At 40.1% G+C, this 26522-nt stretch overlaps 2 protein-coding genes across 6 annotated transcripts; one reads left to right on the top strand and one right to left on the bottom strand.

Annotated features, from left to right (window-relative positions):
• Positions 1-267: 267 nt before the first annotated feature.
• On the bottom strand, positions 268-18374 carry ATPSCKMT (ATP synthase c subunit lysine N-methyltransferase). Of its 5 annotated transcripts, XR_010371560.1 has the most exons (6): positions 18179-18374; positions 17350-17633; positions 13892-14029; positions 12713-12763; positions 5940-7845; positions 268-2029 (listed from the first exon to the last, which is right to left on the bottom strand). XR_010371560.1 is itself a non-coding variant. In XM_064443367.1 (5 exons), exons 2-5 carry the CDS (start codon positions 17626-17628, stop codon positions 7648-7650), a joined length of 666 nt encoding a protein of 221 aa, XP_064299437.1. In that variant the 5' UTR covers positions 17629-17633; positions 18179-18374; the 3' UTR covers positions 4613-7647. The 5 variants fall into 5 exon arrangements, 4 of the variants coding, with proteins under 4 accessions (XP_064299437.1, XP_064299438.1, XP_064299439.1 ...); XM_064443367.1 differs by lacking the exon at positions 268-2029 and having other exon boundaries at positions 4613-7845; XM_064443368.1 differs by lacking the exons at positions 268-2029; positions 18179-18374 and adding an exon at positions 18036-18062 and having other exon boundaries at positions 4613-7845.
• Positions 18375-18472: 98 nt separating this feature from the next.
• On the top strand, positions 18473-26304 carry CCT5 (chaperonin containing TCP1 subunit 5). Its single transcript, XM_064443366.1, has 11 exons — positions 18473-18641; positions 19465-19525; positions 19621-19785; positions 20305-20503; positions 21277-21469; positions 22392-22541; positions 22868-22987; positions 23394-23579; positions 24367-24504; positions 24886-25066; positions 26027-26304. Exons 1-11 carry the CDS (start codon positions 18537-18539, stop codon positions 26152-26154), a joined length of 1626 nt encoding a protein of 541 aa, XP_064299436.1. The 5' UTR covers positions 18473-18536; the 3' UTR covers positions 26155-26304.
• Positions 26305-26522: the final 218 nt, after the last annotated feature.

The raw sequence follows: 26522 nt of genomic DNA on the forward strand, positions 1-26522 counted from the left end.
GAGGAGGCTGCTAACAACAACAACAAATGCAAAGCGAAGCTCAATACTTTTGATAGGGCTATCTGCTGTAGAGCTCGAGGTCCAGTATCCTTGGGTTCAGCGCTGCTTGGAGCACCCTAACAAGAAAGCTGCATCATTCACAACCCTGGTAATTACAAGCTCAGACAGTGAATGACCTGCATATCCAACACCTGGAGGGACCAGGAGGAAACACTGTCTCACCACAGTAATAAAGGCTCTCAAGGCCAATAAAACATCCACTGTGTATTTTGGACAGAAATGGAAAGAGACTTGTATTGCCAACATAGATTCTTCAGGCATACAACAGAATAGGTAAATGAATCATAAGCAACATCTACTTTTTTCATGCAGAAATGAAAATGTTACCAGTCAGATTAAGACAATACCAGAGAAAGGATCACTTTTGATTAGTTGTCCTGAAAGGGATTAAAGGTATGTTTCAGCCTCTAATTTGTTCTTTGTCCTTACACATAAAAGTATCACCCAAGCAGGCAAAAGTCCCTACTCCAATTATCTGATGTTCACAGTCATCCAAAGTACAGAAAAACATGAAGAAAACAGCTATAGACAAAGCCTCATGAACAATCCAGTGTTCAAGTTTCCTGTTTCCTGGAAAGAGCTTAGACTACCTAATTTTCATGCAGTAGACAAATAATCCTGAGAAAAGTGCTGTTTGATCAGCATTTATTAGAATAAGCAAACAACCTAATTCAGATTGCATGTCCAGGAGACCCACAAGAAGTGCTAACTTTTTCTGAGAAACTTAAAATGTTCGTTAAGTCAGTCTGGATCTGACCTACATTATACTCAATGCACTATGGTAAATAAGACCTAGTTGCTGAAGCGGGCAACTTTTTTCATATTAGAAGGTGTTTCCTAATCTATAATTTCTAAGGGTGATAAATGTAGTTGCCATTTTAAATCTGCAATGTTGTCACTCTAAAGGTATCTTTTTGGGGGGGGAAGAGGAAAGGGTAAAGAAATTATCTGAAAGTACTATAGAATACACACTTCAAGATGCTCTCTAGTTGTATTAGCTCAGCCAATTATATTCTCCCACCAACATACTCTTTATCAGAACAGTAACAGTTCTTAACAATTTAGATGAAACCAGAAGGCAGCCTCTGTTGACAGTGTTAGAAAATATATTTCTTTTAAATACCACACAACAATGCTGCTTTGCTACTAGTCTTTGCTTGACATATCAGACTGACAACTGAAATTAAAAGAACCTCAATGGCAGGAGACTACCATCCCTGTCACTAAGTAACATTAGTATTTTCACGTCATGACCATTACTTGTCCTGTTCCTGCTCAAAGTCTTTTTAGAACTGCTTCTGTGTGAGATCTGTGTTTGCAAATAAACGTAATTGGTATTGATCATACCCACAAAGCTTAGTTATGCATTGAGCATAAAGGTAGTCCAAGTATAAATTTGGCTAATGTGTGCTAAAAAAAGGAAGAAACAATAAAATATACCTGAACACAGATGATGAGGGTCCCTGTAGACAATTTAGAGAACGGTACATCTGGACATATAAATTATTTTGATCTGTGTACACTCTGAAAAAGCTTGAAAAAAAAACAATGGGAAAGACAGAAAAAGAGGTATACATTCAAGAAGAGCTACATAATTTTCTGGAAGAAAAAAGACAATATCAAACCTTAGGGGCTAGAGTGGTAGTGACAGAGAATACCCCTTGGATTTCAGCTATATGCCACACCACTCACATTTTACTATCCCAGAACTTAAAACGACCCTCAAGTTTTTAATCACTCATTTCGTGTCTTCTCCTCACACTTCCACTTTCAATCAAGAAATCAAGAATAAAGAGAGCTTATGCAAGAGCTATGGTCATTTCTGCTCATCTGGACCAGAGTTCTGGCATGGGCAGCTGCAGACATTACAGCATTAAGGAGTTTCAGGGGATCTGTTGGCTTTTTAAACAGGCTTCAGTAGCAGCTGGTCAGGTGTTTTGAAAATATAATTTTCACATTTAAGCAGTTCCTAAAAAAAAAAGAAAAAGGCAATTAGACCCTTAAACCAGATATAGATTAATTAAAAAGCTAGAATTATTATAAAGCAATGGGAATGCGCAAAACCATGCAGCTGCTCTCCCATAGCAAAATATGAATTTTTACCTTGAAGCTTACCAGAAGAAACACAGAAGCTCATACATTCATAAACTGCAGAGGTTCAAGGCTCAACAGTCCATGCAAGCAACAACAGAAATAGACACCTCACTTTGATAAACTAATTTCCATTTAGCTAATGTCTTATGTAAACCCATACTTTTAGTTCAGGGATTCTCAACCGATCATTTCAGATGCATTAAAATTTTCCAATGGAAGGACACAACCACGGGTAGCAAATATAAACGTACTGATAGTAGATCTGCTTTTTAAGTTACTTTTTGTGGATTCCTCAGAAGGTACCCACAAACCTCAGGTTGAAAGCCATTAATTTACTCCTTCTGACCTTGCAAAGACCTCTGCTCACCTCAAAACTTTATCCCACAAGCTTTATCTTCAAAATCCTACTTTATTTTTAAAAACCACAACATATACAGTAAGTTGAAAAATATCCCACACATTTACTGGTAAGCAGATTTTATTTAATTTTTACCAATGGCAGCAGTTCACTGGATTGTATTACAGTGATTCTTCAAGGACTACACAGCAATTTGCAGGAAAAACATCAGTCTGACATTTCAACCAAAGCCTCTAAGAGAAACTCCAACATTATACTAAGAAAAAGAAATGAGCAGAAGTCCCACCTGAACAAATAACCCAAACCCAAAGAACTAATGAATGGAGAAGAGGCCTGTATTCATTTGCCAAGTGATGAAATATCATAAAAATGTGAAATTAAGTCCGTAAAACTACTAAATAATCAGACTTGTAGAACGAGGCTATTTGTCAGTCTAAGTACCAGATGGGTGGATGTTTTTCTTTCATTTACTGGAAACAAAATTCATGCTATGTCAGCATACAGACTGCTAAATAAATCAAGGAGGTTAAATACATGTTAAAATGTTAGAGAGAAAAAGAACATTCCTTAACATATTTAGTCTTCCTGAAAAGTTGCTGGAAGAACAAAGGCAACTAGTTTACAAAAACAAAATTAAAGGAAATTAGAAGATCTGATGAATTTATTAAGTCTGTCAAACTGTAAAAAGACAATACAAAAAATAAAAGCAAATACTGAACTAAGAGCGAGAATTCAGAATAAAAACCGAGAAAAAAATTACAACTATCCATATGTAAGTCTCCCTCAGCAAAGTATACAAGGATGAATAGAAAGATTATCATACAAAAAAATACTGAAAGTATTAATTCTGCACCTATCTTACTCAAGGGTGATTTTTGAGTTAAACATGGATATCACACCGTCTTATCAAGAACTCAAGAAGCCTCCTAGAAGAAACATATGTTACTTCTGAAAAACAAGTTGGGGCTACATTATAAAACTAGAGAATTGCAAACTTGGCAAATGTGAAAGAAAAAGAACTCACTCGAAGCAGAATTTACTGGCATTAAATATGGTGTTAGGCTGCCCTCTTCAACCACAGATTTGAAGGATTCATGTCCTTTCTTGAATAAATGCTTCAGTATTTGTAAACCATCACGAAAAGTGAAACTATGGAAGTATGAGGTGATGTATCAATAATTAGTGTAATGGTATCAGACATGAACCCATTTCTGAGTGAATGCTCATCACAGTCCATTCTTAGTATGGGCGCAACTATCCAATGAGAAATATGCACAGCTGATGTGCAAATCTGTCAAACTGCTTTTGAAATAGTTCAAACTGCCATACTTGCACCATAAGATTCCCTTCCTCCTTTCCTCCCACAGCTCAAAATATAAAATGCTACCTCTGCTTACTTCCCTTGTAGACCTTAGAACGGTGTCACAGTGAAAAATTTTTGAAGAACACACATGAGAAATGCAAAGCCCAAGTTGTTCTCAAAAAATTTATGCAGAATTCAGGAGACCTCTGTCACCTCCTGAGCTGTGCCCTTCATTAAAGTTGAAAGACTTTCCCAAAGCCAGGGCTTTGGAACTTTTTTCCAAACCATACTCATTCAGCTGGCTTGTGAAATATGGCACTTTATTTTAAACTTGATTCTGTACCGTCTTACCTGGCTACAACTCATGAGTCAGAAATAAACAGCAGTTCAGAGACAAGGATTAATCTAATAATGCTCCAAGGAAGTTAAGTGGCAGCATAATCAGTCCATAGGATAGGTCAAGAACTTCAATACACCCAGCAATACAGAAATGCCTGAAGATCACAAAATATGTGCACGTTTCACGAGCAAGTCTGGACAAGCTTGGTTCACATTGCTGTGGAGCTGTAGTGACTGTGCAGTATGGTGAGCAACCTGTGTATCAGATGGCTCTCTTGTAGCCATACCCCTCTGTTCTCCCTAGAAAGCCAATTAATGCAAAACAGACAACTACACAATTAGAATTGCAACACTCAGATGCTGCATTCGTACAAGTGACCGTGCATCACAAAGCCTGTGGGGACATGATGTAAAAAAAAAAAAAAACAAACAAAACCCAAACAGTTTGAAAGTCTGACTCCTGAAGAACTCTGACCTGTATTATTTTCAAACAGGTCAAATTCTACAATATTTCAGGAAAGCATTACTCATTCAGCAATGTAGCAGCTTCTTTGCTAAGATCTGGCAGGGCAAGGAAGGAATAAAACAAGTAACTCCCAAAAGGCAAGTGATTTACTAGAAGACATAAACAAAGATAAACTATAGGTTTTTATGTGTATCTGAATTATTTTGGTATTGAACAGCATGTGTAGCTTGAAGGTTTCCTTCTTTTGGCTTCAGACCTACACTATAATTTGATTAAGCCATTTCTCTAAAGTCTTCCTGGTTTTCAGAAGAAACAAATTTGTACTCTGAAGTAGCATATCAATAAAATCATAATACATTACCCTAGCAATTGGAAGCTTTTCAACATAATAATCCATACAGTGATAACTGAAGTCACAGTTAAATATTTTATCTTGTAAACTATCAAATGAACATAGCAAGTGATAGAAAAATTGAGGACAATATGACAAGAGAATGCTTTCCCAGTCCCCCTGTGTCAGTGGAGCTATTTGCTTTCCATTTCACACTTCAGCCATGGAAACAGGAAATACAGCACATTACCTTATGTAATAAGGAATTCCTAACCTTCAGATCACTATCTCAGCGTAGGTGCCCAAAAGTAAATGGTCAGAGCAAGAAACAGCCCTCTGCTCTACTTTAAAAGCATTCATAAATCTCTCTGCCTTGAGGACAGCACTTACTGCTCCTAAAGCTCAGGCCATCACAGCATTAATTCTATCTCACCCTCCTCAACAAATATTTCTGGAGCAATAGGTGGTAACTAAGAAGTAGATGCCCCGCAGTCTTTACCACAGGTAGAATTGAGAAATTCAGTTTTACCTTTTAACGAGCAAATGATAATGCAACAGACAAATATATAGTCAAACACAGCAGAAAAAGTAAATATCTGCTTATTTCCCTGCAAACTAACTTTAATAAAAGTAGGCAGTAGAAACTTGGGTCAAAGAACTGCACTGCCAATGAGACACAATTCACCGCATCAAAATCTTTTGCCTCCTCTTCTCTTTTATAATCATTTGAGGAAGGACTTGGCTTAATTAGCTAATTTCCTATTTGTATGGTGTTTTTCCAATAGAAATAGTTTCAGATTTCTTTTGTTCGAGGTTCCAGTTTTATTGCCTTGGGATATTAAAGTCAGCCATTTGAGATAAGCCACTGTAGCCCTGTCCTGTCACTGTGTAATAATTGTTAACACTTAAATCATGGAAAAGAGTTTAGTGCAGTTTTACAAGATGTACTTTGTTACACCGCAGTGAAAAGCTGTAAAAGACTGCTTACCAAAAATCAGTGTTCTTCGACATATACAGTCTCCACATCTACAGCTGTGCCTTGCCATGTGAGGCTGAAATCATCTCTCCTTTGTAAACTCCAGAGCGGATACATTTGCTCCGTTCTTCTGCTCTGTATACGTTATCAGGACAAAACCATTTGACAGCTCCATTTCAAATCTCTGTGTAGATTTGTATTTTAAATTCTCCTTCCTCCTCCCCTCTCGCCAAAAATAAAATACACATCCCAAATAACATTTAACCTCTCTTCAAGTCAGATACTATAGTAGAGCAAATGCACTTTCCCAGTGCCTAATAAAATGTCACAGGCTTTGTATTTACCTGAAATTGCAGGGTCTCAGCACTTCTCTTGGCCTGAGGTAATTTAGGTGTGGTAACTTTGTTAGGTGACAATTTCCTAGCCTGTTTGAGCTTTGTTCTATGAGTATCATACAAGCAAAGGTCTGACAAACTTACATAGTCACTGTTTAACAGTCTATATGTTAACTGGGGCTAGGGGAGGCTAACTATGAACTTTGACTAACTGTTAATGGGTGAAAACAGTAAAACTTTACCTGGGAACCAAACGAAGGACCAAGTAATCAGACTGTTACAAAACAGAAAAGTGCTGTAACCATGTTAGAAAAGGAAAATGTCAGGGCAGTGAGAGTACTCCACTGCAAACCAGTATCAGCAAAAAGATGAAGAGAACTTGCTTCACTTCCAAGGAAAAGCCATGCAGCGATGCAATGAGTTTGAGATCTCATGAGATGGCATAGAAAAGTAGAGGGGGCAAAAAAAGGCTGACTGAAAACCTTTCCCCTCTCACTATAAATTAAATGAGGTCTGATAAGATTTAACTGAACTAGTCAGACCAACGGGCTTAGGAATCACAGAGCGCCTTCATGACATATTCCAGTAAACAACTCTTACCCATACCTTATCCAAGGTTTGACCACACAGAAGTGGTGACACTTCGCTGCCAAGTAGGTGACTTTTGAAACCGTTCCCAAGTCAGAGAGGTTACAAAAAATCATGGTCATTTGCAAAGGCTCAGACCAGTAAGTGTTCAGTAAGAGCACATTTCTGAAGTTTTGTCTTCACATAACAAGTTAAATTAAAATACATGAAGATAATCAAGGGCTGCACTTGTGTTAATGAATAAGCAACTTGTTATATTTGCTTGTTGTGTCATATTCAACTTTAAAAAGTACACATTCAAGGCTGATGTGTAAAACATTGGTATCGTCATCACACTCAGTCTGCACCAGTTTGATGCATGCAGCATTATGCCCACCTGGCATAGATAATGAAGACATTTGGGAACCACAGCTCATTTGAGAAACCAATTGCACACCACTTCCAACACCAAAACCAAATGCTATGTAGGCTCAGAAAAAAAGCACACTTTAAGTTTGCCAATTTGAGCATTTTAACTTGCACATATATTCCCCTGAACAGTAGCAAACCATGTTTTCTCCCATTTTCCATGTTAAAGTTTTCTGCTTCTATAAAACTTTCTCATAATTTTTACTAACTACATTAAGCCATTTAACTACACCTTTCACTAACCTTTGTGTGCTTTCAGATAGCCAGTATACTTCAGTTATTTCAGTGAATATGCATCTCCAAATGCTGGGACTCTATTCACATTAATCTTATCTTTAACAGGTGAAGTCAAAGCCAAAAAATTCAGTACAAAAACCCAAATTAGATGTTTAGGATTCTGCCTCTGGTGTAATTTCCAAGCTTTTTGTTTCACATCCTCTAGAACACTTCAAATCATAGGCCCACACAGTGTCTATTCCCTCTCCAGTAGTATGATCTGGGATCCAGCAAGGGAAAGGAAAACGACAGGCAACGATTCTGGCATTACACTCAAGTTCTTCTTCCAGCTTCTTCTCCAACTGTGGCATCTGTTGAGCAACAATAAAAAGCTTTCAGAAGCAGTAAAAAACAGAAGCATTCTCTTTAGAATCTAGTACAAGTGTTCAAGAGAAGTCCAATCTCTGAGGGTTTTTTGGAAAGAAATTTAGGTAAGTATTCATGATATACATTTTGGCTTTGATGCCTTGACAAAGAATATCTAAAATTAGGAAATGGTCATTGTGCCCTGATTGGTGATATCAAGAAAACAGTAACCCTAAATTCTAAAAAGCTGATCAAAAACTGTAGACAATCCCTTAGATTAAAAAAAAAAAAACAAACACCAAACCAATGCACAAATTAAGAAAACACTTTGCATGTTTCAATTCATTATTCTCTTCAGTGGGATTCTTCTCTGTAGAGAATGGAATTTCAGCTCCCTGAATTTATGCTATTTATGACACTCCAAGTCACATCAACCATTTTGTGATACTCAAAAGCCAGTGCCTCTCAATTTCCAGTCTAATCCCAAGACAGATCCTGGGACACTCAAAACATCACACAGCCAACAACCCAAAGCAAATATTCTGCTGTCACTGTATGGTAAAGTACTGGTATGTTAAATACTACTGAAGCTAAGCTTTGCTGGCTCCAGCCTGGTGACATACACATGTAAGCCCCTGCAGCAGCACTGTATGGAACAGCATACAGAATTATAGAATCATAGAATAGTTTGGGTTGCAAAGGACCTTTAAAGGTCATCTAGTCCAAATCCCCTGCAGTGAGCAGGGTCATCTTCAGCCAGATCAGTTTGCTCAGAGCCCCGTCCAACCTGACCTTGAACATTTCCAGGGATGAGACGTCTGCCACCTCTCTGGGCAACCTGTTCCAGTGTTTCACCACCCTCACTGTAAAAAAATTTCTTCCTTATATCTAGTCTCAATCTACCCTCTTCTAGTTTAAAACCGTTACCCCTTGTCCTATCACAACAGGGCCTACTAAAAAGTTTGTCCCCACCTTTCTTATAAGCCCGCTTCAATTATGAAAGGCCACAATAAAGTCTCCCCAGAGCCTTCTCTTTTCCAGGCTGAACAACCCCAACTCTCTCAGCCTTTCTTCATAGAACTGTTCCATACCTCCAACTATTTTTGTGGCCCTCCTCTGGACCCGCTCCAGCAGGTCCATGTCTTTCCTGTGCCGAAGACCCCAGAGCTGGACACAGCACTCCAGGTGGGGTCTCATCAGAGCAGAGTAGAGGGGCAGAATCACCTCCCTCGACCTGCTGGCCACGCTTCCTTTGATACAGCCCAGGATACAGCTGGTTTCATGGGCTCTTAGTGCATTGTTGGCTCATGTCCAGCTTTTCATCCACCAGTACCCCCAAGTCCTTCTCTGCAGGACGACTCTCAATCTCTTCATCCCTGGCCTGTATTGATACCAGGGGTTGCCCCAATCCAGGTGCAGGACCTTCACTTGGCCTCATTGAACCTCATGAAGTTCACATGGGCCCACTTCTTGAGCTTGTCCAGGTCTCTCTGGATGACATCCCATCCCTCAAGCGTGTCAGCTGTACCACTCAGCTTAGTGTCATCTGCAAACTTGCTGAGGGTGCAGTTGATCCCACTATGTCATTGATGAAGATATTAAACAGTACTGGTCCCAATACGGACTCCCAAGGGACAGCACTTGCCGCCAGTCTCCATCTGGACATTGAGCCATTGACCACCCCTCTCTGGATGTGACCATCTAGCCAACTCCTTATCCACCGAACAAGTCCACCCATCAAATCCATCTCTCTCCAATATGGAGAGAAGGATGTTGGCAGGACCGTGTCAAATACCACTGTGCAACTCTCCTTGGTTAAACACCTACAGTCTAGCTTTCCTCCATTTGCAAAAATTGAGTAGGTATGCAAGTCAAGGGAAATATCACTACTCTTCCAGAACACAGCAACACCCTGCCTAGTCAGATACTCTATCTCCAGTAAATACTTCACAAATTCTGCTATGGATTAAGTGAATTAACACATCTAGACTTCAAAGTAATTTTCTTCCCATCCCAGAGAGTGATTATGTTCTGGGAAAAAGAAAAAAATGAAACTTGACAGATTTAGCCATTTTTGTCCTCTGGAAAAATCTGATGTTATGCTTAAGCAGATCAGTGAACATCCATTTGGAATTCCTTTTATTCATACTGTGTCTATTTCAGGGAGTAATTATAACAGCAAGCTCCACAGGTAACTTCTATTACATGTAAATATCTATTTATTTTGATATCATGACACAACATTTAGATTTTAAAAGGTTAAAAGAACAGTAATTATTTACAAATACAGCTCAATTCAAGTCATGAAGGACATAAAGTACATAAAACTTTCACCAAAAAGCAAAAAAACACAACAGAGCATTATTAGAAAACAAGACTGAAGAAAATATATTTCCAAAGGCTGCAGACAGCTTCCACTATCACATACGTACAGGGTGTGCCTTTGATGTAACATCCTATTATAGCTACATTTAAGCTTACAATGGAATATTTCACAAAAATTATAGCCATAGATCTAATATATAAAAGAGTTACCTCTGAGTATTTTTAAGCATTCTATGCTCTGATTTCATACACACAGCAAATGCTTTTAAACATTTTTGCTACTACACCTTAAATAAACTAGAAAAATAAGCCCTCTTTGGCATCTCAAACTGAGCTGAGACACCAGAAAAGGATGAACTAAGTTGTTATAGAAATTACAAATATAGCCTAATTTTTAATGAGTAATTATGAAAATCAGTGACATCTCATGTCTCTATTAGCTCAAATTAGAAAACATCATTAACAGTTCAGCCAAAAAGAATTGTATCCTTGAACCAAACAGTAAAACTAGTTTTTAAGCTAAATCTCTCTGTAACATTAGGTGTTATAATCATACTATGTTTTATATCAAGCCAGGGTTGGGGTTTTTTGGTATGTCTACATAAGTGAACAGTTTAGTAAACCTTTTGTACAGAATATAATCAGTTAAGATACACAGAAGCTGTGAACATGAACACCTGTAAGAATTCTGTCATTCCACCCTGAACAAGTAAAAGTCTCTCTGCAATGACTCATAAACACACTTTCACCCCGATGCTTGCAAGAACAGAGAGGTCTCAGTCTTCCCTGAAGATCAATAAATCCAAATTCTGTGTGCTAATCTTGGATATGAAATAAAAGCACTGTGTGACAGCATCAAATCAGACCAGTAGCAGTAAAAAAGCTAAAGAGATCTATTGCCCTCAATAAAAAAACAAAACACAATCCCCAAACAGAAAATGCATTCAAGTTTCTAGAAAACCAATGCTTAATCATTCAGGAGGCTAAGCATTTACAACTTCTGAAGTAAATTTAAAGGGGATCATGAGCAAATGAATGCTCAGGAAACACAGTACTTCACGTGTTTGGATCTGTTATACTTATGACAGTATTTTTACTGGAATAATTTAGCCTACTACTTACTGAATTTACTGAAGTTATTCTGAGCCCTATAGCTACTCCTTCTATCGTTATCTGTTACTAATCTATCCCACTTTATACTATCACATTTAAAGTTAAGCCAGTATTTCTGCTAGGTTTACCCACATTTTCCCAGGGCATTTGTTTATTTCTAGTTTACTGAAATATCCTTTTTCACCCTCACTTTTCCCCTCAGTGCAACTGCAGAATTTCTGACTGCAAATTCAAATATTTATACTGCCCCCTCCTGGAACTCAAGCTAGAGAGCACGTAACATCCAAACCTGGCAACATCTGCCGCACAAGTAACATCGTAGTTCTCACTAATACACCCCCCACAAAAGTAGAGGGGCAAATGCATTTTTCCTTCAGTTTCCAACACACATTACAATTTGAATCTGGAGTAGGTATTTAATTCCAACACTTTAAAAAACAAGCAGAGAATAGGGAAGCTTTACTATGCTCCTTGCTGCATCTTCCCGTTACTACTACAGAAATATTACCAGTGTATACTGTACAGCATAGCATCACATAAAGCTCTTCACTCCACCCCACGTCTGCCTTAGTAGAGGAAGAAGCAATACAGAAGTATATTTGTTTTACTCCTCCATATGCATTCAACCTATATGGAAGATTCTACTAAATCAAAATATCAAGAATATTTCAACATTTAAGATTTTTCTCTCTTCTGGTGAAAAGAAAAAGAAAACTAGATCAAGCCAAAAGCCAAAGGGAATGTATAGTCTGGCTGAATTTATCGAATATATCACTCAAGCAGTCACTACGCAACTCATTTTATGCACCAGTTTTGAAGAACGCATTTTCCCCAGGGGCACAATGAACGTAGGCTGCACATCTTTCCTAAAGGGCAAAGAATTTGTGGACTTGCGCTCTAACAATTACACCTGAAGTATTTGTCTCCCTTCCTAAACTCTTACAGCCTAACATGGGCATGAGATTATTTCAATATGCCAGCTGCTGGCCTATTTGAGGTGATCTGGTTTTTTGAGAACCTCATTAGCAAAGTTCAATACTCTCCTCTAACAAGGTTCCCAAAAATCAACTGTAGACACTTTCCTACTCCATCCTCTCCCTGCAACCTCCTCGTTTTTTCAGAATGAAAAACTGAAATTTTCAAGAACCAGTTTATCACCTTCCCCTCAAGCAACTTCAGCACAGCAGTTTTCATTTTGGTTCTGAACTAATGGACAGAAAATACCTATCAAAAAAACATGCATATTTTCAAAGCTCCAGTCCACATGCTGTCACATATTTTATCACGGACATTAGTAAGCAACAATGAAATAGCAAAATATTAGTACTGACTACCTTTGACATTCTGCAGGTTGGTTCATTTTGCAGTTGAATGTACTAACACTGAATGCCTTGGTATTAAAGTAATTAAACGATGTAAAAATAGTAAACTTACCATTTGAGGTACCCCAAAAACAACAACATTTGTATAATGGGAGAAAGAAACCTAAAAAAAAAATTCAAGAACAAGTCTTAATGAAAATGGCATTTATATCTGGAGAAGTTCTCACTATTCTTTTCTCCTAATCCTTCTAACTGCGCCCCTTTCAACAGGGATTTAAACCAAAAAAAAAGGAAGGAGATCCCATATCAACTTTTCATCACACAGATTTCCAGATAAAGACAACTTTATATTGCTGAACAGCAGAAAACTTCTACCGCCTGGCCAAGAACATGGCACCAATTCTAATGGCACAGAAAGTATTAATTTAGAAAATACCTACATGATTTTACTCATGACTATGTTTTTTCATAACTACTGTATATGTTAAAATGACATATGCTTTTAAGTTTACCCCCACTTTTGTAAAATGTTAGCTAGCTATAAAAACTTGCCAGGCATTCCAATGCCTGGGTTCTTCCAGTCAGTGCCATGAAGTTTTCCTGTGCTCCTCTCCGAACAAAGATAAAGACAGTACATTCACACTTCTCCCCAGAATTCCTGGTATCCACTTTACCCATTACAAAACACCATTCTTAAAAAAACCAAACCAAACCCACAACAACAAAAAAAAAAGTTGAAAACCCCATATCTGACACAAATAGCAGGGGAGAGGCCCACCTAAGTATGACCCAAAAAAGTGTGCCCTGTTAAAGAAGGGATTGTGACTCAAATGATTGAAAATTATCAAAAAACCTCAGTCACATGTATGTAAGTTACCCTAAAGCAACACTCAAAACCAGGTAACACATTGCACAGCTAGACAAGAACATGTCTAATGAAACGTCAGATGAGGTTGTGATCTTGCATATTAGGTAAGTCTTGTTACTGACTCCACAGAATCAGCTCCCAGTGCCTGACATTACGGCACCCCATGTCATTCTTCAGGCACAAGCATGTCTGAGCACGCTTGAGGAGCCTGTACTGAAAAAGGACAGCACTTCACTGAAGCACAAAACCAGCAGAGCAGTGTATTGTGCTCTGAACTTCGTTTCCACAGGCTTGAGTGCTTTTCTCAAAGTCCAACACAGCACCTTCTGGCCAGGCAGCATTCTGGTTCTTTCAGGAAACTACTTCCAAATAATAGAAATCTCTCAAAAAATCCAGACTTGTCTTACATACTGCACTACCTACCTTCCATAAGTCTGAAATATAAAATTTGGTGTTCTGATGTACCCCATCTCTCCAGGCACGGTATCTGGAGTACCAGACTAGCCAGGGATTTAATTCATAACCAACAGCTTTGAATCCCCTTTTTGCAGCTGCTATCACCTACAAGGAAGAAAATAAATCGTCACTTCGAACCAGAGAAAGTATATTCGTCTAAGTAGGAGCGTATAGTTTTATTTACAATATAAATCAAAATAATACACTTTTGTAAGTCACTCACATTTTAATCCCCAACAGATTATTAGTATAATGAACAAAAACTCAAACTATATTTTACTAATTGACTAGTCCCTTTGAAATTTTTATAGATATGTATATAGAACAAAAGGAACCACTTAAAACATTCACAAGGTGTCCTGATTTCAGCTGGGATAGAGTTAATTTTCTTCCTAGTAGCTGGTAGAGTGCTGTGTTTTGGATTTATTATGAGAATAATGTTAATAACACACTTATGTTTTAGTTCTTGCTAAGCAGTGCTTATACTAAGACAAGGACTTTTCAGCTTCCCATGCCCTGCCAGCAAAGAGGTGCGCAAGAAGCTGGGAGGGGGCACGGCCAGGACAGCTGAGCCCAACTGGCCAAAGGGATATTCCATACCATATGGCATCATGCTCGGTATATAAGCTGTGGGGAGTTGGCCATGGGGCAGCAATCGCTGAGCAGGGACTGGCTGGGCATCACTTGGCAGGTGGTGAGTCGTTGCATCACTTGTTTTTCCTGGGTTTTGTTCCTCTCTTTGCTGTTGTCCTTTTCATTACAATTTATTATTATTGCATTTTATTTCAATCATTAAACTGTTCTTATCTCAACCCACAAGTTTTTTCACTTTTACTCTTCCAATTCTCTCCCCCACCCCACCGGGGGGAGGCTGAGCAAGCTGCTGGGCAGTGCCTGGGGTTAAAGCACGACACAGGACAAAGCTGAAAGCCCGCAGTGTATCTATGATTTATATAAAAGTTTAATTAAACATATTCATGACACTGCCTTGGAATTAAACAGTACCAAAAAGGACCATGGAGAGAACAGTGAAATACACAAGCAGAAAAACTCAAAATTAGAGCACTTAAATTATTTGAAAAGCAGTGATGGGTAGACACTCAAGAGACCCCTGAAACAGGCAAAATGACCTCCCAATAGAAAGAGTATGGAAGTAATGTGTTGACCTACATTTTAAAAAAGGTAGGTCAAAAATTTAAATGTAGGTTAAAAAACTGAAAAAAACCACATAAATCTCCATATAGCTTTCATCCAATGCTAAGCTTCATATATCATTTTAAAAGGCAAAAGGTAATTCAGATAACAGATTTTCAAAGACATTCCTCTGAATTAGACATTAAGATTTAGAATTGTGAAACTATATTGCAAGGGTCTTCAAACAAGATCAAAGCCTACTGATTTTTAGAAGATGAAAAAGGTTAAGGAAAATAGAAAAAGGCACCAGTTTCTAAAATTAAGGTTTAAATGATAATTTAACTATGAATTACAGAACAGGCAAGGTGAAATCAGGAAGAAGCACACATTTCTTAACAGAACTTATCAAACACAATTACCTGGACAGTGTGTTTCACGCTATTGAAATAATGCGCCTTCCATCATGCACACAGCATTTGCAAATACACTAAAAGAATCTGACATTTTTACCCATATATGTGCGTGTGTGTATATATATAAAATCAGAATTAAGCACGCAGTAACCAGTCAAATTAGATGCCTCAGATGAGGATCAGCTGCCAGAATACTGAGCAGAGAGCATCAGAAACTGCAGTTCTCTTGTACCTACGGGCTTTTCCGTTTCTTACTCTGGCACAATTTCTTCTAAGCCACCTTCACAGATTTGGATTTCCAACTCAAATTTTTTAGTATGGCAAATGATTGACTCATTCACCCAAAATATGGACAAAGGTAGTGTCATGGTTTTCACTGGGATAGAAATTTTCTTCACTGCAGCTGGCACAGTGCTGTGCTTTGGACTTAGTATGAAAACAATGTTGATAACACACCGATGCTTTAGTTGTTGCTGGGTAGTGTTTGTACCAGTCAAGGACTTTTCCAGCTCCCCATGCTCTGCCGGGTGCACAAGAAGCCGGGAGGGGAGGGGGCACAGCTGAGAGAGCTGATTCAAACTGGCCAAAGGGATATTCCATATCATGTAACGTCATGCCCAGTATGTCAGCTTTTTCCCTCACGTACCCGTGCCTCTAAGGTCAAGGTAGGACTGCTGTGGTTCAGCCCCAGTCAGCAACTAAACAGCACGCAGCTGCTTGCTCACTCCCCCCACCCCTGTGGGATAGGGAAGAGAATCGGAAGAGCAAAAGCAAAAAACAAAACTTGGGGGTTGAGATAAGAACAGCTTAATAGTTAAAATAAAATAATAATTATAGTTATTATTATAATAATAACAAAAATGACAATATAACAAAAAGGAAAAGGGAGAAAGAGAAAAAAGCAAACACAAATGATAGAACCACTCACCACTCACTGACCAATGCTGCCGGTCCCCAAGCCACGATTGCTGCCTCCCTCCCCCCACCAGCTCCTCCCAGTTAATGTACTGGGCATGATGTTTCATACTAAGTCCAAAGCACAGCACTATGCCAGCTGCAGTGAAGAAAATTAACTCTATCCCAGCTAAAACCATGACAGGTAGCATTCGAGAACTTACTTGTTTCCATCAAAAACCCACTTACTGCATCATCCTGTAGCTAAAACTGACTTGGAGCAGACAGTTATGAAATAGTACACAAAACATCAGAAGCACACCATCCTCCACCATACCCTCGCCACCACATTTCACAAACTGTGTTTCAGACCATGTCCTGGAAGCACACTTTGGCCATTTGGTGATTCTCACCATTTCTCTTGGTAATTATTCTAGTTCCACCACACTGATTTTGAAGCCAGGCAGCCAGCACTGCACAACAGTGTAAAAACTACAGGTCTAACAATACCAGGATTTTCATTTTTTTTAATCTCTCACTCATTTCTCATTCTCTCTTGTTCTTTAATCACATTTATATAGTAAATATAGAGCTGCATCTCCAAAAGCACAATGCTGTTTAATCTCACAGCCTCATGTGCTGCAGCTATGAACCTGAGTAGAATCACAGCTCTTTGGCAATCACAATGCCAATACTTTGATCGCATCTTTTCATGTGAATGAAATTCCCTCCAGCCAACAGGATGAGGTTATCATTTTGTACACTACCTTGTCAAGCTGCAAGGAAGACTGAAACAAAAAAATATTGATTACTCATCTAAACTGAATGTAACCATTTCTCAGCTTTGAGCCTTTTCATAAGGCTCAAGAACACCAGATGCCAAGGACAAGATATTCATTAATATGAGCAAACAGCAGCCACGACTAGAGCATGTGGCACTTTTTTGAGAGGCAATATAAAAGGAAGGCGATGCCCATAACTTACAATACGGCCATCCCCGCTACCAATGTCAACTAAAGAGCCGCTTCTGTTCTCTAACATTTTCAGCACATTCTGGATCTGAGCGGATGTTGCAGGAACAAAGGGCAGGCACACTTTCCTCAGAGCCGGGGTCACGAAGGGGGTGACCACAGCATAGAGTGCCACCAAGCTCCCACCGACACCGGCAGTGGCCAACAGCCCCCAGCGTCGCCTTCTGCGGCCGCCCTCACAGTCCTCCCGCAGGCCTGCTGCCTGCCTCTCGCTCGCTGGCGCCTGGGACATCACACCTAGAGACAATGTTAAAGAGGGTTTTCTTTAAAAGCTTTATTATGGGCTTACTTAAGACAAAGCAGTGTATTATATCAAGGAGATACAGTACCAGGAAAAAAATGTACATCCCTTTAGCTGATCCCTAGACCCGAGGGAAGCATTACTACCACCGCTTTTGAGATGCTGAAGCACTAGGTCAACGTTTCAGGGCAGGAAAGCCATTTCCATTTAACCCCATGGTTCTTCCCAGCCGGCCGGGCAGCAGCACGCCCCGCAACAGCGCGGGCATAGACCGTCCCGCCCGCCACCCCGCGCTCAGAGAAGCGTCCCTAAGCAGTTATCCACCGCTCTGCCCTTAAGGAGGAACCTTTTCCCCCCCCCGAGAACCACACCCCCGGCTGCCGGACCTCCCGCCCTACCGCGGCCCGCTCCCGCGGAACCGAAGCACCCCCCACCCTGTGCCCCGCCGGCAGTATTTATCGGGGAGGGCAATACCACTTCGCTATGCGGGGGGGAACACCGAAAGCTTTCTGAAGGCGCTTCGGAGAGGAGCAGCGCGTACCTTCCTGCCGTGTGCCTGTCCGTACCCTTCGCCTTCACGGCACCCAGTGCAGGCCGCTGCTGCCGCGTTTGGCGGCCGGATTCTACCTAATACAGCACCCTTGTCCTCCTCCTGCCCCCCCCCCCCCGCGCTGGGGGACGGGGCCGCCAGCGCCGCGCAACTCCCACCGAGCCGGATGCTTCCAGAAAGGTCCGCTAGAGGCGCCACATAAGTCTCGCCCGCGAAATATGTCTCGTGGCTGCCGGCTGCGCAGGCGCGGAGCGGTGCGTGAGGGTGCGTGCTGCGTCAACGGGGCGGTGGGCGCGGCTGCGTCCGGCTCGTGCTGGCGGGGAGTGCGGGAGAGGCGGCAGCGGCAGCCATGTCGGCTATGGGGACTTTGGCGTTTGATGAGTATGGGCGCCCCTTCCTCATCCTCAAGGACCAGGAGCGCAAGACGCGCCTCATGGGGCTGGAGGCGCTCAAGGTGAGCGGGCGGCCGCCCATGCGCCCGCGGGCCCCGCTGCGCCGCGCCATGCCGCCGTTAGGGGCGGGGAGCGGGCGCCCTCAGGCCTGGGCGGGAGGATGGCGCCTGTGGGGATGAGGCGGTCCCGCGCGTCTTTTCGGCCCTATGTCCGGCGCAGGGGGACTGACGGCTGGGCTGGGTACGCGGGTGTGGGAGGGATGGGGGAGTGGGGAAGGCATCGCCCCCAGAGCCGGGAATCCGCCACCCGCGGCATGGGAGCTGTGGGGCCGCCGTGGCGTGGGGCCACTCCCGAGCCGCGTGGGGCTTCGGGGTCGGCTCCCCTGTGGCGCCGGTGGGCCACTGCCGGTGGCTCCCCGCAGCCCCCTAACTCAGACACACACACACACACACACCCAGCACCCAGCCCTCTTCTGAAGCCCGTTCGTCCTTCCCGAGAAAGGCCGTGGCTGAGCGAGTAGGCGGCCTAGCGTGAATGCGTGTGATTTAAATACTGATGGAAGAACAGAGCAACATTATACTGGCCTTGACCTCCTAGCACTGCTTGCTTCTCTTGCTTCCTTGCTTTAAAACTCGGGGTTGTCTTTTTAGCTGCTCTTTTCCACGCTTTAGTGGTGCAAGTGCAAGATGTGCGAGAAAAGGCACAGGAAATGTTTCTGGCATAAAAAAAAATACTAGTATATTGATTTTTTTTTCCCCAGTTATAGTTGTCAGTTAAATTACAATATTAGTGTTAGCTCTTTCCCCCCTGTATTTTTCTTAGCTTAATATTATGATTTCGGGATGCATGGTAATGATTTAACTTATTTCTTCTTTGTTTTAATAGTCTCACATAATGGCAGCAAAGGCTGTAGCAAGTACTCTGAGAACATCCCTTGGGCCCAATGGTAATAATAAAATAATTTTAATGGTTCTTTCTCAGTAATTGGTTTTTGGGATTTTCTAGATTTTTCCTTTATGCTTTGAATATATTTTTTGTTAGGCTTGGATAAAATGATGGTGGACAAAGATGGTGAGGTGACTGTGACAAATGATGGTGCTACCATCCTGAATATGATGGATGTGGATCACCAGATAGCCAAACTTATGGTGGAGCTGTCTAAATCCCAAGATGATGAGATTGGGGATGGAACTACTGGAGTTGTTGGTAAGAAAATATTTTTGAATTTAACTTAGCTTTTCCAGCTTTAAGATTCTTGAGTTATTTTAAGAAATTTTGTGTGAAGTAACACACAAAATTAGCTTTTCTGTAGTACATTTCTAGAGTATTTACTGCTTTGGTATTCTTGTCAGTTCTTGTATTAGAAGTCTTTTAATCAGAAATACGCTTTATTGTCTTTTCTACATATGGTTACAGTTTAAGTTGGTGTTGAGAGTCCTCTTTGTACTTCCACAATCACAATTTTGCATAATTTTCTTCCATAATCATCTACCTGTCCCGCCTTGGTGCCCATGCTTCTTTTTGGCCTAACATAATGCAGTTTTCTTTCTAAGCATAACAAAGAGGGGATTGTCTAGAGTAATTTTGTCATTTGAGAAACCTTGAACTCTTAGAATACTTAGAATATGTCATAAGACATATTTTTTTTAACCTTTTGATACTGTATTAAAAATTATTATTTGATCCATGGAAGAGTAAACATTATTCTAAAATTTTGCTTTATAGTTCTGGCTGGAGCATTATTGGAACAAGCTGAGCAGTTACTAGATCGTGGTATTCACCCTATCAGAATAGCAGACGGGTATGAGCAGGCAGCTCGCATTGCTATTGAGCATCTAGACAAAATCAGTGACAGCTTTCCAGTTGATCCACAGAACATTGAACCTCTGATCCAGACAGCAAAGACAACGCTAGGCTCTAAAGTGTAAGTCACAAAAACTTCAGAAGAATATTTAAGTTTCCCTTAAAACCACTTTGAGTTGAAAGGAGATATCATGTTGTTTTGACGGATTATTAAATTGTGTTATTGGAGTGGCTGCTGAAGGCTCTTTTATGTATGATTTTGGCTAATTTCTCAATGGACTGTTGTCTCTGGATATGAAATTGTGAACCCTTTTTCTCTAAAGGGTCAATTCCATGCAGTTAAACAGCTGCAAAATCAATTTCATTCTAACCTGTTAGTTCCAGATTTCTGCATCATAGCTAATTCCAAGAGTAGTGTGAACCTTTTAAAAATAATTATGTGTTATATTTCAAAGGTTTGGGGTTTTTTTGTTTTCCCTAATAAAAGAAAAAAGAACTTTGTAGGATAGTTCCATAAGTGTATATTTCATTGTAGATGCTATATGTAGTGTATAAATTCAGACATTGTAAGGGCTTCCCTTGCAGAGCTGTCTTAACAGTGGTTTCTGTGACGTGAATGTTTCTTAGTAGTTGACTCTCACTTGTTACAAATGCGTACCTTGACACTGTCCACAAAGACTACTTAAATGAACCTTATTGCATGTTCTGTTTTCTGCCATATTTAGCATCTTTTATTTCTGTGAACAAACAAGCAGGGCTGCTCTCTTTTAATAGAGCGTACAAAGGTTGTTAGCTATAGTGATATGGTTTTTTGCTCAAGATGGATAGAAGCACTTTTTCTGCCAAATTGTGGAAATTAATGCAACTTTATTGTATTTGGTTTTTTACACCTAGAGTTAACCGTTGTCACAGACAAATGGCAGAAATCGCTGTAAATGCTGTACTGACAGTAGCAGATATGGAACGTAAGGATGTTGATTTTGAGCTGATCAAAGTACAAGGCAAAGTGGGAGGTAGACTGGAAGATACACAGTTGGTTAAAGGAGTGATTGTGGATAAAGATTTCAGTCATCCACAGATGCCTAAAGTAAGTGATGTCCCTGTGCGTGTGTCTCATGTGTAATGCCTTAAATAAGATTGTCTAGTCTTCTTCAAATGCCATCCTACCATTGTTTAAGTATTGAAATAGTGTTGTGATTTGGCTTGGTCTTTCACCCATATATCAACAGAGAAAGGGGAGAGGAGCATTAAATTCTTTGTGTTGGAAGAGACCAAGTCAGAATTTACAATAATCCTGAGAAATTGAGAAATGATGGGAGGACAGGGTGGGTTTACTGCACAGGTAAGTGAGGACAGGTGCAGAGTTCTGTGTTGAATCAGAAATAATCATCCGTAGTGTCTAATATGCTTAAGATTCTGCATGCAAATTAGTATCAGGAAATGCTTTTTAAGCTTTATGAGTTGCCATGTTGTCCTATTTGGAACACCCTGGAAGCTGTCCATTTATTATATTTGGTGTAGGTAAGGTTTCCCAAGTCTGTGCAGCGTACTTCAAGGAAGACAGAGGAAATTTAAAATTTCTACTATTCTAAAATATTTTTCTAGTAGATGACACTGCTTATCCTATAAAAAGGAAGACTAGTGGAATCAGTCATGTAGTACATAAAAGGTGGCTATGAAGAGGAGTATGTAGTAGTCTCAATGGTCACAGTCAAGAGGGCAAATAATGGTTTCACTGAAGGTTTTTTTTAAAACAAACTATAAAAAGATCATTGGTGGAGGGTGTTAAGGGCTTAAACGGTGTCTTGAAGCTATAGAATTTTTTTGTAAGTGGGTTATAGAGACTTTTGATGGTATTATTTGGGTATAGTTAGTTTCACTTTAGAAAAAGTCAAACTATTTCCTCCCATGTCTGTGTTTTTGAAGATACGTCTGTATATTTGGCAAATACAAGGAAGAGGGGTTACCAAGGTCAAAACTCAACCTTCTTTTTTTTTTTTATTTTACAGGAGCTTAAAGATGTTAAAATTGCAATCCTTACTTGTCCATTCGAACCACCTAAGCCTAAAACCAAGCATAAGCTTGATGTCACATCTGTGGAAGATTACAAGGCACTGCAGAAATACGAAAAGGAGAAGTTTGAAGAAATGGTGAAACAGGTAGTCTTTAGGATTATTTTTCTGTTTTCTATGTTTTTTTCATAGCCTTTACAGAGAATAGCACAGCGCATCGATTTATTTCTAGAAATGAGCTAATAATCCTGATAAGAGGCAACATACAAGCTATTGTGAGGCTATCAATAAAAGTTGAGTTTATGTAAGAAAGAGATACCACTCTGGTTTGAAATATACTTTGATCTCTATGTATGCCAGGTGGGTCTTTTTCAGACTTTTGGGAAATTCAGGAGAAATAAAACCAAGAAGAGATTGTTTTTCATTCCAGTGTTAGTTCTGGTCAGAAGGTTGATGGTGTGTGTTGCTTTCAGATAAAAGACACTGGTGCTAACCTTGCTATTTGCCAGTGGGGTTTTGATGATGAGGCGAATCACTTGCTGCTCCAGAATGAGCTGCCTGCCGTTCGTTGGGTTGGTGGACCTGAAATAGAAGTAAGTAAAATCTTCTCAAATTGGACTTTGTAGCAGTTCTCAAACATTTGTTAAGTAATAAGCTGCATCAATTAAAAGTTCAGGCTTTCTGGGTAGAACTGCGAAATTGTGCACTGGTGGGTATTGGAGACAAACTATTGGGGATCTGTGGGAAGAACCCACGATGAATGGGGTTATGGTTTGTAATTGTAGTATATGTGTATTACTTATTAGAAGTTTTACATGGGTAGGGATGTTTTTGCTTTGGTCTCACTGTTTCCAGAAACAAGGCATCACCCGAAGTACTTTGAAGTGATGGGAAGATAACCTTTTGGAGGGGGCATTTAACAATTCTCTCCACTGGTTTTGTGTTACAAAAAACAATGGAAAAGTCTTCTCAAAATAATTGGTGGTTGTTTAACTGCAGTTAATCGCCATTGCAACTGGAGGACGCATTGTTCCTCGATTCTGTGAACTCACGGCAGAGAAACTGGGTTTTGCGGGTATTGTCCGAGAGATCTCCTTTGGGACAACGAAGGACAGAATGCTTGTCATTGAACAGTGTCAGAATTCCAGAGCTGTGACCATTTTCATTAGAGGAGGAAATAAAATGGTGAGATGCTTAGTTTGGTATGAATGTTTGATACATAAATTGCAGAATGTGCAGTTTGTTTCAAAAGCATATTAACTCTTCTTGGTTTTGCCTAAATTTTCCTTGCAGTATGGACAAATGGGGGGAGGGCAGGGTTGTAGGCACTTTTTTAAGGTTAGCATAACTTGTTAAATCCTTATAAATCTGTTGAAGCTGGGAGTTTACACAAATTGCAGTCTGAAAATAATGTTGGCATTTAAATCTAAGTGTTTTGGGTCATGGAAATACAGAAGATTGAAAAGCTTATCATGTAAGTTTATGTTGTTTCAATTTGAGGATTTAAAAAATAACATTGAAAAGGTGTGTATGGTTTTTTTTTATTCCTTCTCTGCCAGTGGGTGTCTAACATCGTATATTTTGAATATACAGGCGAGATTTAGAGTGGATGTTAAGAAAAAATTCTTCACTGAAGGAGTGGTCAGGCATTGGAACAGGCTGCCCAGAATGGTGGTGGTGTCACCATCCCTGGAGGTGTTCAAAAAACATGTAGACTTGGCACTTCAGGGCAGGGTCTAGGAGGCCTGGGGGTGTTGGGTTGATGGTTGGACTTGATGATCCTGGAGGTCTTTTCCAACCTTAATATTTCATAGAACCATAGAATCAGTATAACATGTGAGCAGTAGCACTGCATTAGAGCCATGAAAAAATCCTACAGTTCATTTGCAGTTTCCCTTTCTGTATTAGGAAATACATCTTCATAGCCTTCAGTGGTGTATGTTGTAAAATATATGCTATTCTATAATTCCAGATTATTGAAGAAGCAAAGCGATCTCTTCATGATGCATTGTGTGTCATCCGGAATCTTGTTCGTGATAATCGTATTGTATATGGTGGTGGTGCTGCTGAAATTTCTTGTGCCTTGGCAGTCAGTGAAGCAGCAGATAAGGTAAGAATGGAACAGTTACAACTGCCTTTAATTTGTGACAGGGAAATGAGGATTAAGTCCGCCTTAAGAGATTCCAAAAACACTTGAAAGAGCTTCCAGAAAGTGCATATTATGAAACTTCCTGGCATTCACTGATAACCAATATTAAAAGTTTTCCTTTCCCCTTCTGTAAAAAGTTGTTACCAGACCTTTTTCCTTTTATGATAAGAGCAGCATAAAATTTTTTTAATTTGCAAGTAGTTGTCATCCAAAGGTATTTGTTCAGTTATTGAGATGCATATTCCCCAGAAAATCTGCATATTGTGTATATTTTATAGCCAGTGTGAAAATCTGCTTTTGCTAACGTTGGAGTTAATAGCTTGAAATGTCGTTTTCCCCTAGTGCCCGTCTTTGGAACAGTATGCTATGAGAGCTTTTGCAGATGCCCTGGAGGTAATTCCCATGGCACTTTCAGAGAACAGTGGTATGAATCCAATACAGACGATGACCGAAGTGCGGGCTAGGCAAGTGAAAGAGAATAATCCTGCCCTCGGCATTGATTGTTTGCAGAAAGGAACAAACGGTAAGAACTGCAGTGTGGAGGAGGAGCATAACAGGGTTTTCTTTCTCAGAAGATCAAAACACTTCATGTTTTGCCCCTCAGCCTTTTTCTTTTTTTCTTCTCTGTTAACATGTGCATCACTTCAGTTATGAGCTCTTGCCCCTTGTCCTAATAAATAGGAATGCAGGTGGAGAGATATATGCATGTCTGCCAGGTAGAAAATGTATAATTGCTTGAAGACCTTTATTTGGTGGCCAGATTAGTTGAAGATGTTGGCTGACCTTCTGGTACAAGAATAAAGGCTACTCACTACGAGGCAGGAGCAGGCTGCGTTTTAAATACTGCAGTTCTAGTGATCCAGTTTGCACTGCAGCCCTATAAACAGTTGTTTTGAGCAACAGCTTGTGAAGAAGAAAGGAAAGGTTGGAAATGTCTTTAGTGTTGTTCGCACCAGTACGTGTGCATGTATAGACCAGTAACAAGCGTGTGAAGACTAAGAAAACAATGTATGAAAACTTAGTTTCATCTGGACATACATTTTTCACGCTCTTATTCTGTTGCTTTTTCAGAAGAAGAAGGAGGTAGATTTTGCAACACAATGTAAGACGTTGTGGTTGTGTAAATTTGTAACCCATCTTTGAGGCGTTTCTGCTTTACGGCATTTGAACTTGATTGCGCAGCCCTTAAGGTGCTTCTAATATTAGTATATGGAAACTACTCTTCAAAAAATAACACAGAAGGGTGAAAAGCTACAAATGGGGAAGACTTAGTTGGGAAAGAGTTCAGATCTTAATGTGCCAAGACCTTTGGCAAGAACCTGGGCATAAAACTCTAGTTTGTACAAATAGCTTGTCAACTGTGGTGGCCAAGAGTAATAATTTTTAAATACTCTTCAAAATTATGTGGAAATTACTATCTCGGGTTAAATGTTATATCTAGATTTGCAGAGGGTATCTTAATTTTTCTGCTTCTTTTTGGCAGATATGAAGCAGCAGCATGTTATAGAAACCCTGATTGGTAAGAAACAACAGATTTCTCTGGCGACTCAGGTTGTTAGAATGATTCTGAAGATCGATGATATCCGTAGGCCTGGAGAAACTGAAGAGTGAAGGTTGAAAAGCAAGAAACATTAAGGGGGCCACAGCAGTAGCGAAGAGGGTAGTATTCTGATGCTTCACCCTCAGCTATTTATTTTGGACACTCTTTGTTTCAGATACTGTAATGGCTAATTGTTGGAAATAAAACACAATTTAGCACTGGTGGTTTCCAGGCTTCTTTCAGAAGTATCGTTGCATCTTGTCTTAGACAGGTGGGAATTTTGTAGAAAACACGTCTTGAAAGTATAGGAAGCAAGCACTGATAGCGCAGGAATAGCATTCCGTGGGTCCTTTTCCATTGCTCCTGCAGCGAACTTCGTTAGTGGCTTGTGAGCAACGCCCAGATCCTCATTTTAAGAGGTCATCAGTGAAGCAAGCAG

This window comes from Phalacrocorax carbo, chromosome 2 (assembly GCF_963921805.1).
Source record: "Phalacrocorax carbo chromosome 2, bPhaCar2.1, whole genome shotgun sequence".
NCBI classification, from domain to species: domain Eukaryota; kingdom Metazoa; phylum Chordata; class Aves; order Suliformes; family Phalacrocoracidae; genus Phalacrocorax; species Phalacrocorax carbo.

Bases quoted from the DNA above. Each gene is read 5' to 3' on its own strand.
- ATPSCKMT (XM_064443367.1), bottom strand. From the start codon at position 17,628: ATGTCCCAGGCGCCAGCGAGCGAGAGGCAGGCAGCAGGCCTGCGGGAG. The intron at 14,030-17,349 runs GTAAGTTATGGG...TCTTCCTTGTAG, and splicing joins GTAGCGGGGATGGCCGTATT to GTGATAGCAGCTGCAAAAAG. The intron at 12,764-13,891 runs GTAGGTAGTGCA...TTTTTTTTTTAG, and splicing joins ATATTTCAGACTTATGGAAG to GTTTCTTTCTCCCATTATAC.
- CCT5 (XM_064443366.1), top strand. From the start codon at position 18,537: ATGTCGGCTATGGGGACTTTGGCGTTTGATGAGTATGGGCGCCCCTTC. The intron at 21,470-22,391 runs GTAAGTGATGTC...TTTATTTTACAG, and splicing joins GTCATCCACAGATGCCTAAA to GAGCTTAAAGATGTTAAAAT. The intron at 22,988-23,393 runs GTAAGTAAAATC...GTTTAACTGCAG, and splicing joins TTGGTGGACCTGAAATAGAA to TTAATCGCCATTGCAACTGG.